Source organism: Chlorocebus sabaeus, chromosome 8 (assembly GCF_047675955.1).
Source record: "Chlorocebus sabaeus isolate Y175 chromosome 8, mChlSab1.0.hap1, whole genome shotgun sequence".
NCBI lineage: Eukaryota > Metazoa > Chordata > Mammalia > Primates > Cercopithecidae > Chlorocebus > Chlorocebus sabaeus.
This window is the reverse complement of record NC_132911.1, coordinates 121,587,103-121,603,048: the sequence shown is the minus strand read 5'-3', so window position 1 is coordinate 121,603,048 and position 15,946 is coordinate 121,587,103. Positions and strand designations below refer to the sequence as shown.

At 39.7% G+C, this 15,946-nt stretch overlaps 1 protein-coding gene across 1 annotated transcript in view; it reads left to right on the top strand.

Moving 5' to 3' along the window:
* The window catches only part of EXT1 (exostosin glycosyltransferase 1), a 322,401-nt gene that overhangs the window by 279,309 nt on the left and 27,146 nt on the right, over positions 1–15,946 (top strand). Inside the window, exons 2-4 of the mRNA XM_008001418.3 lie at positions 4,145–4,238; positions 5,860–5,967; positions 11,185–11,304. Coding sequence (XP_007999609.1) covers positions 4,145–4,238; positions 5,860–5,967; positions 11,185–11,304 — 322 coding nt within the window. The remainder of the gene's footprint in view (positions 1–4,144; positions 4,239–5,859; positions 5,968–11,184; positions 11,305–15,946) is intronic.

The following is a 15,946-nucleotide window of genomic DNA, read 5'->3' as shown; positions in this document are numbered from 1 at the left end:
AGAAGGGATTCTACAGTATGTACACTTTTCAGGGTGACATTTTCATGCAGCATAATTTCCTTGAAGTTGTCGTGTGTATCAATAGTCTGTCCCACTTCATTGCTGAGAAGTATTGTAGGCTATGGATGTACCACAATTTGTTGAATCATTCACACATTGAAGGACGTTTGGGTAGTTTCCAGGTTTGAGGTTATTACAGACAAAACTGCTGTGAACATTTGTGGACAAGTTTCTGCGTGAAAATAAGTTTCCATTTCTCTGGGATACATGCCCAAGAGTGCGATTACCGGGTCATATGGTAAGTCCATTTTTAGTTTGAAAAGGAACTGCCAAACTATTTTCTGAAGTGGCAGCACCATTTTACCTTCCTGCTAGAAGTGTATGAAGGGTTCTAGTCTCTTTACATCCTCATCAGCACTTGTTCTCATCTGTCCTTTTGCTTATAGCCATCCTAGTGGGTGTAAAGTGGTATCTCATTGTAGTTTTGATTTGCTTTTCCCTAATGACTATTGATGTTGAATATCTTCTCATGTGTTTATTGGCACTTTATGTGTCTTCTTTGGAAAAAAGTTTATTCAAATCCTTAGACTCTTTTAAAATTGGATTATTTGTCTTTTTATTGTTGAGTCAGAAGAGTTCTTTATGTATTCTAGATGAAAGTCCCTTATCATATATATGATTGGCAAATACGTTCCCCCCCCCTCCTTTTTTTTTTTTTTTTTTGAGATAGAGTTTCGCTCTTGTTGCCCTGGCTGGAGTGCAATGGCACTATCTCGGCTCCCTGCAGCCTCCACCTCCCAAATTCAAGTGATTCTTCTTTCCCAGCCTCCCAAGTAGCTGGGATTACAGGCATGTGCCACCATGCCCGGCTAATTTTGTATTTTCAGTAGAGATGTGGTTTCACCATGTTGACCAGGCTGGTTTCAATCTCCTAACCTCAGGTGATCTGCCTGCCTCGGCCTCCCAAAGTGCTAGGATTACACATGTGAACCACTGTGCCCGGCCCATTCTCTCTTTCTGTAGGCTCTTTTTCACTTTCTTGATGGGACCTGGGGGGATTGAAAGCCCAGCCTCCCTGACTGCACTGCCCCAGAGTAAAGCTCCTGTAAGGCGGAGCTAGTAGGGGTTGGTCATGGAACAGGTCAGGGACCGGTTGCCACAGACTTTCATGGTTCTTGCCAAGATTTGGTAGATTTTCTTGGATGACTGTTTCTCTATTTGTCGTTATCCCCTTAGGACAATTCTCAGAGACTTAAAATGTTTTTATGATTGTTACTAAATTGTTGTTTTGCTGGGGAGAGTGTCCACAGAGTTCTTTGTGTTTCTTCTGGAAGGTGGGCCTTCTATAATCTCCTCTTGTCATGCAAATACTCCCAAGAGATGTTTATATCTTCAGTTCTCATCTCATCAGCATTTTCTCATTGTCAGGTGCTTCTTTGGTAGCTCCAGCAACTAGAGAAGACCTTCTCTGGACTCCATCTGTTCACATGGGATAGCGTCTGAAACATAGTATTTCTTGAAAGAATGAATGAATAAATGAGTGGATTTAAGCATCTACAAGGAGGTTGATGTGCAGTGTGAAAGAGCATCACAATGGACTGAGTGGGAGAGGACCAAGCATGCGGTCAAACTAGAATTGTTGTCTGCCCACTTGTGGGGCATCATTCTTCCTTCAGGTAGAACATGTTAGTTATTCATAGACTCACTGTCCAGAGGGCAGAAGAGAGAGGCTGGTTCACGGGCTGAGCATGCTTAGAAATCTGAATGAAAATCATTGTTCTAAGGTAGGAGTGTATGTGTTCTGTATGAGCCTCTATGTGAATATACACATATGTTAAACATGCACAGCATACATATGAACAGATACGTATATGTATACATATACATACATATATGAGTATGGAATTGTGCACATATACATATACATATAATGGGTATGGAAACGCAAGCAGTGGGATATTCTCAAAGGACATTCCTCTTTCTTCTGTAAAAATGATAAGATAAAGAGTAATCGAATACTAAAACTGAATCTATGGTCATCTAGCCCAATTAGTTCATTTTGCAGATGAGGAAACAGATAGAAAACTCATGGGTTTTATTAAGTTTCACAGCTACCTAGTGGTTTCCTAATTCCTGCAAGGGTATTCTTCCCACAGCTCAAATTACCTATTATGTGAAGGAATACAAGCTTCGATCATGTCAACCTTACTTGCTATATCAGCAAATAGTCCTTCTATATAACCATTTAAGCAACCTACTATAACTGTCATTTTAATTTTTCCTATAAGTTTTCTGCCCTTCCTCTTCCTCCACACATTCCCTAAAGTAAATTCTGCAACTAGCAACTTTGAAACTTGTTACAATGCAGAACATTAATAGGATTTTACATTTTTAGTAGGCTAATGATGAGGATGTAGGACCTTCTGTGCTAGTCCCTCAGGGGTTTCTATTCTGGGCACTTATTAAATCTTGCTGTAGTCTGAAGTATATTCGACCTTTCTGAATAAAAAAAAAAAACAGCTTAAACTTTATTCATATATTTTTGTGAGTGTGTGTGTGTGTGTGTGTGTGTACACATTTCTCTCTTCTCCATCTATTAGGCAGAGATTCAGACATTATCAACATTTGAACTTGAATATATTTGTCAACCATTTTCCTGTGTTTGATGAGGAAGAAGAAATCACTACCATCTAATTTATTATTGTTTTTATATTTAACTAAATTCAAGCCTTCCTAAAAATCTTTTTTACTTTGAAATCTATTTTGCAATTTAATTAATGCAGCAAGGGTTTTAGAAAATTTTTACTCTCAATGGAGATAATCTTAATCCATTCACGGTGACCTTTTCTTGTGCAAATTAGTTGTACACGCTTGTTTAAGCAAATGGTCCTTTGCATGATGTCTCTTCTTAATGACAGGTTTATAATTGAAAATTGGCTTATTCCCGTATGCCTAGTTTGTATGAGAATATAAAAATAGATGTGGACTTTAAAAATATAAATGTATATACCAATATCCCAAAAAGAAGAGGGAAGAATTCAGTGCCTTTAGGCTATGATTAAATTAGACTATTAGAGTCAGAAAATGGTGGTGACATATGCTACTGTCAAAGTCACACCTGTCTGCTCAGCATTGGAAGCTCTTGAAAAATGAGAGTGATTTCATCTTGGCTGTAAGAATTGGGGCCTTTACAGGACACGCGCCATCTCTGCTTTCCCAAGTTTTCTGAAACTCATAATGTACTTGAAACTGCCTATGTAGGAATGTGTTTGTGGTAATCATTTTAAAAGTGACAGTCCTAAACAACATGAAATGTTTTTTATCTTTCTTAAACTTCCCTGGTGTAAAGAGTCAGGTAACACTCATATTTTGTACTTTTTTTTCAAAATACAAAAACAATGTAATGTCATTAAATGGTATTTGAGTAACATAAACTCATCTCTTCTGTAGACCAGTTTCCAGTACCCTGTACTATTTCAGGCTTTTTCTTTTCTTTTCTCGTTATTCTTTTTTTCTCTTTCTTAGGCTAGCATCCCTCTCTCTCACCTCCTCTTTCTCCTGTAAGTTATGTCAGCCATTCTTTAACAGGAACATTTTTCCTGGGTAACTGATTGTTCTTGGTTAAGTGTAGAAACTCCATCTTGAAGGAGAAGACAAACATTGTCTTGTGCTTGTGACTGAGGTTTTCTGAATAGTTTTTAATAGCATGATTTTGAAGGGGTAGGGAACAAGAACAGTCTTAGTTTTGCTGAATGCCATATTGTTAAAGGAGAAGGAGAAGCACCAGTAATTTTTTTCTTCTTCTTTTTAAGCCTATAGGGCAACATATTTTATCAAGACTCAAAAATCTGATTTTGGAAGCAAAGACTGGGCAAACCAAGTTGTTGCCAGAATGATCAGACTCGTCTTTATATATGCTGCTTGCAAAAGGGATCCTAATTGCTTTGTCCAACATGGTGATTCATGTTTGTTCTTCATGCAGCAACCCAACCTCCTTCCTCAAAATGGAAAAGCAAGAGCTGCCTGCTGGTGACTTTCTCGAGTTGCTTTGCGTAAATTCACGCACATGGACGCCCACCTATGGTCAACATCCCCACATTTGCAATGGGTCTTCATTTGCTGATTACTCCTCTTCTCTTTCTAGGTATGATTATCGGGAAATGCTGCACAATGCCACTTTCTGTCTGGTTCCTCGTGGTCGCAGGCTTGGGTCCTTCAGATTCCTGGAGGCTTTGCAGGTAAGAGGCCCTGGAGCCTTCCCAGAATAGGGCTGAGGACCGAAGCCAGACTAAGCGGGTTTAACATTATCACCTCTCCTGCGATAGCAAAAGAGAAGGTGTGGTTTCCCTTGAGGATCTGAAAATATTTTCAAGAAAATCTAAAACATTTTTGAAAAGTGGGGGGTGGAGGGAGGATTTACTCAGTAATTTTAGATGTAAGAAATTAAATGGTGGATTCTTCTGGGTCATGTTTAGAAACAGAAGGCAAATCTGATTGCCAACTTGGACAATCTCTCTCACCTCCTCTTTCTCCTATAAGTTATGTCAGCCATTCTTAAACAGGAATATTTTTCTTGGGTAACTGAATGTTCCAGCCTAGCTGGACTCTAAAAAGCAGCCCTACTCTTTCCCTTTATTTCCTAAAAGCAAAATTGTCTTTTATGCCTGCATCTTAATTGTCTCTCAGTTCCTTTAAATTTTGAGAATGATCCCTAGCATGGTGTTACTACTCAGATGGCCAGCTCTTCCAAGGCTCTGCAGTTCAGAGGTCCTGGCTCCACCCCTGGAGCCTTTGTGGTAGGAATTTCTCAGCTTATCAACCTCACTCTGCAGAAATGTCCTCTTGAGACAGTCGTCCACAGTTCCCACCTGGAAGTTGCAACCAGCCTTCTTTGATTGCAAGAGAAAGCATGCCCTCAACCTCTCTCATCCTCCATTCCTTGACCCTTTGCTGCTATGTTCTTTCCTCCTCTATTCCCTGCACCATGCCTAAATCTGTGCTTTTGCTACAGTGCTTCATAACTTCTTATCTCTGCCATCTTAACTGCAAATCATTCTGTCATGCCCTCCAACAGAAGAGCTTCCTTCTCTGGAATGTCTTTTCCAAGTTGCTCTCCGTGTGTGTTCTGCATAGCATGCCATCGCTCATGTTCTTGTAGTCTCCTGGGATGTTGCATAAAGAAAAATTGTTCTCTGATTTGGATTATGAGTTATTTGGAATCAGTATTTTGTCATTAACCTAGTGTTTCTTGGCTGTTTATTTCCCGGCACAGACTGTAAATTGGTATGACTGTGCTTTAGATCACTCCACACCGAAGGGAACAAAGTTCTGGTTTAGGTGTTTGCAGAACAAGGGAAATGTGAACACTCTATACTGTTAAGTCCACGAACTGCTACATAGGAATGCTGAGCTCCATTCTGCTCTTTGTTGCTCATGACATTCGGGTAAATCACTTTGCACGTGGACTTGTGGGAGTTACATTAACAAGACTGTTTATATTCAAGGTTGGTTCTATACTGAGATTTTGTTGGTGTGAGCTTTTGTTACGTCCATAAAAACTTCTCCAGCAAGGCCAGTCATCAATATGGAAGTAAGGTCAGCCAGATCATGCACTAGAATAGAAATGGGGTTTTAGCATTCTAGGGCAAGACTTGCAAATATTAACATCTAGTCTGGATATGTACAACCTTCGTGTGACTTGATAACTCATAAAAGCTTCCTTTCCTCCTGGCCTAGGCAGTCCAGGATTCACGCAATATCAAAAATGCCAGTCATTGAATTTGTACTGATTTCACCTCTGATGGGAACAGTTTCTGCTGTCGTTTTCCTCACATTCACGAAGTCCCCTTTTTCGCTCAGGCTGCCTGCGTCCCTGTGATGCTCAGCAATGGATGGGAGTTGCCATTCTCTGAAGTGATTAATTGGAACCAAGCTGCCGTCATAGGCGATGAGAGATTGTTATTACAGGTAAGGAAGGGGCTGTGGCCTTCAACACGTCAGCAGATTATTGCTGCCCCCGTCCAAACTTTCAAAGAAGATGAATCCAAAAGGTCAGCTCTATAAAAGAAATTTTATCAGGAGAAAATTACCTGTGTCTTGGTGAATATGAAGTCATTTAATATGACATTGTTCACTTTCCAGCAAAATCTGCCCAGGTCCCCAGAATATATTCCGAAAAGAAGTTGCAGGTAAAGAATGGGAGCTTTGATTTTCAAGGAGAAGTGAATCTCCACCCCTTTCAGTAGCCAGAATTTTTAGAAATATTACCAGAGAGTTTGTATTCTACCCTACTGTTTCATATTCTTTTCTGCTGTTTCTGCACTTGCTGTCAGATTAATTTTCAGAAAGAGAGAGGTCTCTAGGGCTTGTTCTTGTAATTAGTGTTATCATTCCTCAAATGATCCAGTCTGGGTGTCTGAGCGAGTGTTATCTTCAGGATGTATGTTTAAATGAGCAGCCCCTAATAAAAGTTTGAACTGCTCAAGAGCTGCCTAGGGAGGGGGATACAATACTCACAGAGAAATCTGAGGGCAGGAACAATCATGTATTTTTTTTAATTACTAAGGATTTTATTGCACCATACACTTTATCTTTGAATTACTATAAATATTTGTAGAATTTTTTTTTGTTTTTGCCCTTTTATTTTTTGAATATCCATTAAATTGAGTTTCTAAGTCTGTTTTTTTGTTTTGTTTTGTTTTTGTTTGTTTTTTTGGTCTTTTGTTGTTGTTGTTGTTGTTGTTGAGATGGAGTTTTATTCTGTCGCCCAGGCTGGAAGTGTAGTGGTGCGATCTCAGCTCACCGCAACCTCCACCTCCCAGGTTCAAGAGATTCTCCTGCCTCAGCCTCCCGAGTAGCTGGGAATACAGGAGCTCACCACCACGCCTGGCTAATTTTTGTATTTTTAGTAGAGACAGGGTTTCACCATGTTGGCCAGGCTGGTCTTGAACTCCTTACCTAAGTGATCCACCCGTCTCAGCCTCCCAAAGTGCTGTCATTACAAGTGTGAGCCACCGTGCCTGCCCTCTAAGTCTGTTGTTGATTCTCCTTCTGTGCTGCTGCCCAGTCTGCTAGCTGACTGGTGAAGTAATGCAGCACTTTCCCTAAAATAACAGATGAACTAACTGTAACTGAGAGACCTATGGGTTAAGCAAACGAAAGTGACCACAGCTCCTGAAACATTACTTCTGTCTGGTACTCAGTTTGTGATCTCCATGGTACCTAGGATCTCAGAAACAAAGGTAGGAATATGGCAGAATCTGTTTTTTGGGGGGATAAGTTATTCTGCCCTGAACACAACTTCACTTTTTAGGTGTTCATTGAGAAAGGGGTCTGGACTTTTTGTGAAAGGGCCACTTTTATGCCAATGATTTCCCACTGTGATTCCTTAAGGAAAGGAAGTCCTTGCAGAAATACCAAGGAAGAGTTTTCCCCATGCAGAGATAGTGTATGCCAAAATTATTTATTCATGAAAAGCCAAACAAGCGTGATGCATGTCATGCTTGTCCATGTTGTCTTTTTTCTTCCTTTTTTAAATGTTATTTTAAAATTAATACTTGATCGTTAAAAGAAATTTGAGAAATAAAGGGAATAAAAAGCATCACCCATAATTTTCCTTTTATATACCAATGCTCCCATGAATTTGATGTGAACAAGTTGAAAATTTGTCTTTGGTATGGAGCACATTTTAGTATACTTAATTGTGGTTGTCGGTTTTTTTTCTTTTCTTTTTTTTTTTTCTTTTCTTTTTTTGTTTTGAGACAGAATCTCTCTGTCACTCAGGCTGGAGTGCAATGGCGTGGTCTGAGCTCACTGCAACCTCTGCCTCTCGAGTTTAAGTGATTCTTCTGCCCCAGCCTCCTGAGTAGCTGGGATTACAAGTGCCTGCCACCACATTCAGCTAATTTTTGTATTTTTAGTAAAAATGGGGTTTCACCATGTTGGCCAGGGTGGTCTTGAACTCCTGACCTCGTGATCCACCTGCCTCAGCCCCCCAAAGTGCTGGGATTACAGGGATGAGCCACTGTGCCCAGCTGCTTCTCCAGTTTCTACCATTTGATGGGCATTTCATCTTCTGAAGCAACTTTTTGGCTTGACTCTGAAGATTTTGATTTTTATCACTCCCACCCACCCAGACTTGCTGGTGTTTTTCCCCTCTCATATGCAGTCTGTCTTTGCACAGCTGCCTCCATATTGAACAGCAACTGTGTACTATCATTAACAATGGTTTTAAAGAGTTGGCACCCAGCCCAAATGTCTGCTCTGGGAAATGTTTTTTTGTTATGTTACAATTTTTCATTTCCTGTTTTAGAATAGCTCGGATGTTTTTATTTGCATATATTCTTGTCATCATGTCACCAAGAGAGCTTAATGTGACTTTCTTATATCTATTCTGGTGCATTCCATTTGTTTTGCTACCATACATGACCTTTTATTAAGACTTCATTGAGCTCGGCAACTTCCAAAACAATCCAGCCAAATTGGAATTAATCTATCACTTTCCCATACCTGTCTCTCAGGACAAGCAGATTAATAACCAATAGCCAAATGCCATTAAAACTTGGAACTCTGTCTTTTCAATCAATTGGAGTTGTCTTCCAGAGCACTTTGCATAGTGCTGTCAGACACTTGTATCGTATCACAAACCGGTAGAATACATTGCACTTGATGTAGTAAGTTGAAGATGCATCTTATTTAAGAGAGGAGGACAGCATTGGTAGGTGAGTCTGTGATATTCTTTTTCTCCTTTCATAACCACAGCAGACTCAATTTTCTGGAGACTATATAGCAATGATAGCTTTAGGCATTTTTCTTTTCTTTTTTTTCTTTTCTTTTTCTTTCTTTCTTTCTTTCCTTTCTTTTCTTTCTTTCGTTTTCTTTCTTTTCTTTCTTTTCTTTTTTCTCTTTTCTTTTCTCTCTTTTCTTTTTTCTCTTTTCTCTCTTTCTTTCTTTCTTTCTTTCTTTCTTTCTTTCTTTTTCTTTCTTTTTCTTTCTTTCTTTCTTTCTTTTTTGAGACAGTCTCATTCTCTCACCCAGGCTGGAGTGCAGTGGTGCAGTCTAGGCTCATTGCAACCTCTGCCTCCTGGGTTCAAGTGATTCTTCTGCCTCAGCCTCCCGAGTAGCTGGGACTACAGGTGCACACCACCATGCCCAGCTAATTTTTGTGTTTTTAGTAGAGACAGGGTTTCACCATATTGGCCAGGCTGGTCTCGAACTCCAGAACTTGTGATCCACCTGCCTCGGCCTCCAAAAGTGCTGGGATTACAGGCGTGAGCCACCGCACCCAGCCTTAGGCATTTTTCTAGTAGACTGTTTCCTCGTGGCCACGATAAAACAGTGATGCCAACCTATATAACTCTTAGCAGGTACTTCTTGACATTTAGAAGAGGGTTTGATTATGAAAATTGAACAGGATAATTTTTTTCTAATCTTTCTTTGGCCATCTAGGTGACTTTCTCAGTGAGTAAATAAAAATCAGTTTCCTTGGACTTATAAAGGTTCTATGATATGAATGATTTCTCTACCTTCTCAAAGAATGTTTTATTTCCATTTGACCTTGAGCTCTGATTACAGGCTAATGTTTGCCTGCCAGTGTTTCTCCTTTACCTGTTGCCTCTGTTTCTTCAGTGTTGCAAATCCAGGTATACACTTTGGGACACAGATTTAGTATCTGGTTTTGGACATTGCCAAACCAAGTGAGATTTTCCTTCTCTTCTTACTGTGAAGCTGTTTTATTGCTCCTCCTAAGGGGAGTGTTGAATTAAAAAATGCACTACCACTTCCTTCCCCTCCAATGGAAACTCTGTTACAGTCTTAGTCAAATGCCATGGGTAACTTTCCTATTAAAGCAGCTAACGGAGCATTTCTCCTTCTTGCCCAGACTCCCATATCTGTCAGATTAGTCATATGTTATGGAGGCAAGCATGCAGAAAGAGGTGAGCACAAAAGGGCAATTGCTAATCACAAGGAATCTTCCCTTAAGACTATAGACTCCATAAATGAAATAGACCTTGAACTGTAGGTGAAAATAGGGAACAAGCCCAGAACACTTACCAGACTCAGGAAGTACATTTCAGAACTCCAGACCCAAGCAGTTTCCCTTGCAGACATTAAGCAACTGGTCCAACTTTTAATAGCATCACTCTGATACCAATAATGATAGTAGTGATTGTAAGTTATATTAATTAAGTTTTCCATGTTTTAGGCACTGTGCTAAGCACTTGTATAATCGTCATTAAAACCTTAGTACTTTATCCCCACTTCATGAGTAAGGAAGTGGAGTCTGAGAAATCAGCTAACTCGTTCAAGAAAGCACAGGTAGTAAATGGTAGAGGGAAGAATCCTTCCTTGATCTTTCTGACTCCCATGCCCCTGGGCCTAGCCATTCAGCAGCTGTACTACCATTAAAAATAATGATGTCCCTGTGGTGGCTCCAGGTGGTTATATTCACCTCCTATTTCTTAATAACTACTATATAAAAGCCACTCTGCTAACCTGAAAATGTGTAGCAGGATAACAAGATATAGGTCCTTCCTTTAAAACTGTATACCCTGGAAGAGAGCAGTGATGACTAAACATATATGAACAGTTGAGAGATCCAGTTAGACTTGGGTAAGGGCTGAAGGCAGAAAGAGAGATATGGGAAGCAGAAACGCTCAAAGGTGAGGTAGAAGGTATGTGCACATAAAAGTGACTGACCCTAGCTTCAGGTTGGATGGGAAAGCTCATAGACATTCTCTAAAAAGTCCTTTTATAGATATTTTATAGTTCCTGGGGTGACCAATCATAGAAGTGCTTGGGAGATAAAGTCTTCTGGCCTTTCCCCAAGACCTACAGTTACTCCTCTATAAAATTTGGTTGTTACCTTGTGCAAGGTCGAGGATTTCTGGAAGCAGCAATTGTGACTATAGACTTACCTAAGCAACTGATAAGCTGCTTCTGAATCTTAGAGGTGAACTGTAACTTTCATACATCAAAGGCCACTGGGGCGGATTCCCAGTAAGTGCTCTTTGTAGCTGACACTTCTTAAGGTCATTTCAACTTAAGAGTTGATGATGTTTAGTAGATCTATGCTAGAAGTCGAATGCTATGAAGAATAAAAGCGTAACCCAGTTGGGTTATTTTGATCAAGTACATCTCTTGGTTTTACGGTTATAATTCCTATGTGTTCACCTTGTGTTACAGATTCCTTCTACAATCAGGTCTATTCATCAGGATAAAATCCTAGCACTTAGACAGCAGACACAATTCTTGTGGGAGGCTTATTTTTCTTCAGTTGAGAAGATTGTATTAACTACACTAGAGGTAAGTGAGAGCGCTTGGCTCTTGGGCTTGAATAATGGTCCTTTATACACTTCTCTCAGCCTTCTGTTTTGCTGTTAGTGATGTGTGATTGGTCCAATGGGGCAAAACCAGATTCCTGTACTCGGATATATTAGTTAACCTCTTTTATCTGCTTTGCCATACCCAAGAAAATACTCTCATTCCTGACAAATTCTACAAAGGAAAACCTACATGGGGAGAAATTATACTCAATGACACAGAGATTGACTCTGTCTTACATCATTTCAGGGATATGTGGGTCATGACTGTCTTGTCATTTACACTCAATGGCATCCTTTGAAGACATGTTTCTGGAGTTCATTTAGAAAAAAGTATTTAATGGCTTGGCGCAGCGGCTCACTCCTGTAATCCCAGCACTTTGGGAGACTGAGGCAGGTGGATCTCCTGAAAGCAGGAGTTCAAGACCTGGCCAACAAGGTGAAACCTGGTCTCTACTAAAAATATAAAAAATTAGCCAGGCATAGTGGCACACACTTGTAATCCCAGCTACTCGGGAGGCTGAGGCAGGAGAATCGCTTGAACCTGGGAGGTAGAGGTTGCAGTAAGCTGAGATCGCACCATTATCCTCCAGCCTGGGCAACAAGAGCAAAACTCCATCTCAAAAAAAAAAAAGAAAGAAAGAAAAATATATATAATGGCCAAGTAAGGGTAAATCCTCTGCCGTTCTAAAAATATGAGTAGTTTTCTGGACACCACAGTCCAATGGCATTGGGGGATAGCAGAATTAATTCTCAAGTCTTATGCAAGCCAGCCAACCAGTGTCAGTGTGGCAAAGTTGTGTTAAGAGGAGAGTCAGGATCATACCCATGTGGCGCAGAAAGTGTTAAATTTGTGAAAGCGGAAAATCTTTTAGGCAGATGGGTGCCCATCCTCAAGTTGCTTTTTTTTTAAGGCAGGACGGAAAAAGAAAAAGGAAGCATGCAGATGATTAAAACCTTTGGAAATAGAGCAGATAGCATTGGCCTGAGGCTACACCAAAGTAGCACAAAGAGCTAGGAAAAGATTCAGGAAGCTGCACACGCATGCATTACAGGCTTGAAGGAAGGAGAGCAGAGATATTCACTGAGGTGATTCTGAGGTGTTCCCAAAATGAAGTGGGAGCATCGTGGCCTTCCTTTTGGAGAATTTACTCAGGAAAAGTGATGACTGCTCTAAAAGCTAATGTGATGTGGAACCTACATTGAGAAGTCTGAGTAATACCAAGAAACTGAAGTTACCCTACTTGGTCCACATCACTGTTTTCTGTTTTCTTGCCATCCTGACTCTCAGAGCCAGTGCTGGTCATGCTCCAGGCACACCGGGGCATTTATCCACCCCACACTGAGCTTGGGCTCCTGCTCCCACCCTAGGGCAGACTCTGGTCAGTGTCCTCTTAGGCATAGTGTATATTTTTTTCATCCTGGAACTGGGTAAAAAGGGCTGTTTAGGACCCAGGCCCATTCCTATGAAGGGGACAGGATCATAATGACTTCCAAGGGCTTTCTTCCTGCAAGCAAACTTTTATCCCTCCAAAAGCAATTTCCTCAATTAAAATCAATTGAGTCGTTACCGCTGTTCACAGTAGCAGATTTGAGTATTTAATAGAGTTATCCTTTGCTTTTTTAATCCTGTCCTCCATCTAAGATCCTTCATAGGCCCTTCTTAAAGAATGTTGAATGTTATTTTTTCTCCCTTTTTGGAGTGCAGAGTGCCTTTTTTTTTTTTTTTTTAGACAGCGTCTCTCTCTGTCACCAGGCTGGAATGACCTTAAGCAATCCTCCCACCTCAGCCTTCTGAGTAGCTGGGACCATAGGTGCAAGCTACTATGCCTGGCTAATTTTTTATTTTTTGTGCGGACGAGGTCTCGTTATGTGGCCCAGACTGGTTTTGAACTCCTGGCTCAAGCAATCCTCCTGCCTCGACTACCCAAAGTGGTGGGATTACAGGAGTGATGATTAAATAAGGACACATTCATTTTAGAAACCAATAGAAAACACTTAAAGCATAAAATATAAAATAATTCCTTCATGCAAAACCACTATTGACATATATATCCACACAAACATATATATTCGTTTCTATATGTAAATTTAAAATTTGTGGTAGTTTTAGTTTTAAAAAGGTGTCTTCATATACTTGCATTATAACCTGTTTTTCTGCTTAATAATGTTAATATTTTCTGTTATTAGATTTTTCTATAATTAATGACTATATGATATTCAATTTATGATATCATCTAATTATTTAAATTAATCCCCAATTTGGGTAGATTCCAGTTGTTTCTGGCTTTTTATCTTTATGTACATCATTGCAGTAAATCATCTCAAGGTCAAATTATTGTGCAGATTCAATATTATTTCCTTAGGATAAATTCCTTGAATTTGAAGTCCTGTTTCAAATAATATGCCAAATGCTAAGTTTTTTTGTTTTTTTTGTTTGTTTGTTTGTTTTTGAGACAGAGTCTCACCCTGTCCCCCAGGCTGGAGTGCAGTGGCACCATCTCAGCTCACTGCAACCTCCGCCTCCTGGGTTCAAGCGTTTCTCAGGCCTCAGCCTCCCAAGTAGCTAGGATTACAAGCATGTGCCATGGAGATGGGGTTTCACCATATTGGCCAGGCTGCTCTCCAACTCCTGACCTCAAGTGATCTGCCTGCATCGGCCTCCCAAAGTGCTGGGATTACAGGCATGAGCCACCATGCCTAGCCCCAATACATTTCTTTCTTCAGTGTTTTCTCTGCCATTTTTATGTATCTTTGGGTTGTTTCTGGCCTTTTAATTCTATCCTATTAGTTGTTTACCTCTAATACATTCAGACCACGTTTCAGTGTTTTAATTTTTTTTACTCTATTATGCATCCTATCATGAACTTCTATTTATTTAAACCAATATGCCATTATTTACTATTAATGTTCTTTTTAATTATTTATTTTTTATAGCTAACTATATCTTTATCCAAGCAATGACTTTCTACTTGTATCTTAAACTACATCTCTATTTCTTTAGGATGGAATCCCTGAAGTGATCTTAATAAGCCAAAGAGTCTAGGCATTTCTAAGGCTTATAATATATTTTGCCAAATTATTATCCAAAGACGTTACATCCACCCAGAGTCTCACAAGCTGTCTGGGCGTGACTCTCTTTTGCTGTGCTCTTGTCAGCCTCACAGATCCATAATTAAAACACACACATCTACCACTTTGCTGATTTGCCAGATGAAAGATGGTATCTCATTAATTATATGTCTTTTGCATATGGTTTATTGCATGGATCTGGTCTCTCACCTATTAAGTTAGCAGTGCTCAATTTTTGTATTGTAACAGTTGAACATCTTACATTCGTCAGAATAGGATCAAAATAAGATCAAGCTGTTCTCATCTCTGAACCTGAAAAGGCCTTTTCCCCTTTGTATTTAAACCATGCAATTTTTTTTTTTTTTTTTTTTTTTTTAGCAACACAGTTTTGGGTTTTTTTAAAAACACTAAAAATGATATACTTCATTCGAATTTATAGCAACTGTCAAATCTCTTTATATAGTTCCAACATTGGATTGTAACAGTTTGACCTCTCAACCAAATTGATGACAGGTACTACCTAGTTTTCCAAAATACTTCACAACTCAGAGTACCCCAGAATTCAACATAATCAGAAAATCAGGGGAAATAGAAGAAAATGCCATCCACAGACACAAATAACACAGCGAATGTGTTTATAAGAACAGTTTAAGTATCACATATCAAAAATGTGAACTTGGCTTAGAACTCGGATAATATACTTCATTTAGTCACTGCTGGAGCTACTAAGGTGTGAGAATAATTCAGTTACTCACAGTTACGGCATAGACTTGATGATCCTGGCCTAAAGATGTTCTGTACTCAGACTCTAGGTCTTTCTCCTTGCTTGCTATATTCTAGGCCATGGGAATGGGATTCTGGAGTCTTCAAACATTGTGAGCCCTAGAGTTGTAGGTAGAGTGCTTAGACTCAGTTGAAAACAGGACATCTCGTTTTCTCTTCAATGCCAGGGTCAAGTTGTTAGTACGTTTCATTGTACAGAGCTCTGTCTAGGATTCTGTTAGTTTTTCCAGTTTGATTGAAATTTTCTAATGCTGCATCTTGGTAGTAAGGAGCTATTTAATCAAACGAGGCTCTGTAGAGCTCAGTTCTTTTGTGTAAATTGAGAAGTAACCATGGGGTCAATGATAAAACACTGGAAAAACAGTGCTCCTTCATGGATTTCATTATTTGTCAGAATATTGCACAATAACCTGGCACTAAGGATTGAATCATTGGAGCTTAGTCATAATCCAGATGAGTGAAAGAAAGTGCTTGAGATTATAATAATATATGAAAAGAGCCAGTGGTAGCTAGGAAGGTATATAGTTAGTGGAGTTTTATGAAGTATGCTCCATTTTCCTCTTCAGTTATCTAGCCATGCACATCCGAACCATAGTATTGCTGATGCTATCATACAGTGATATTTGAAAATCAGTGGGATAATGGAAATAGACAGTTGATCCGGCTTCAAGTAAAGTGGCATATAGTGGCATCGTGTGTCTTAGGCTACAGTGCTTTGGTTACAAGATGAGGGGCTACATAGAATGACTTTAACCTGTAACCAATCGTCC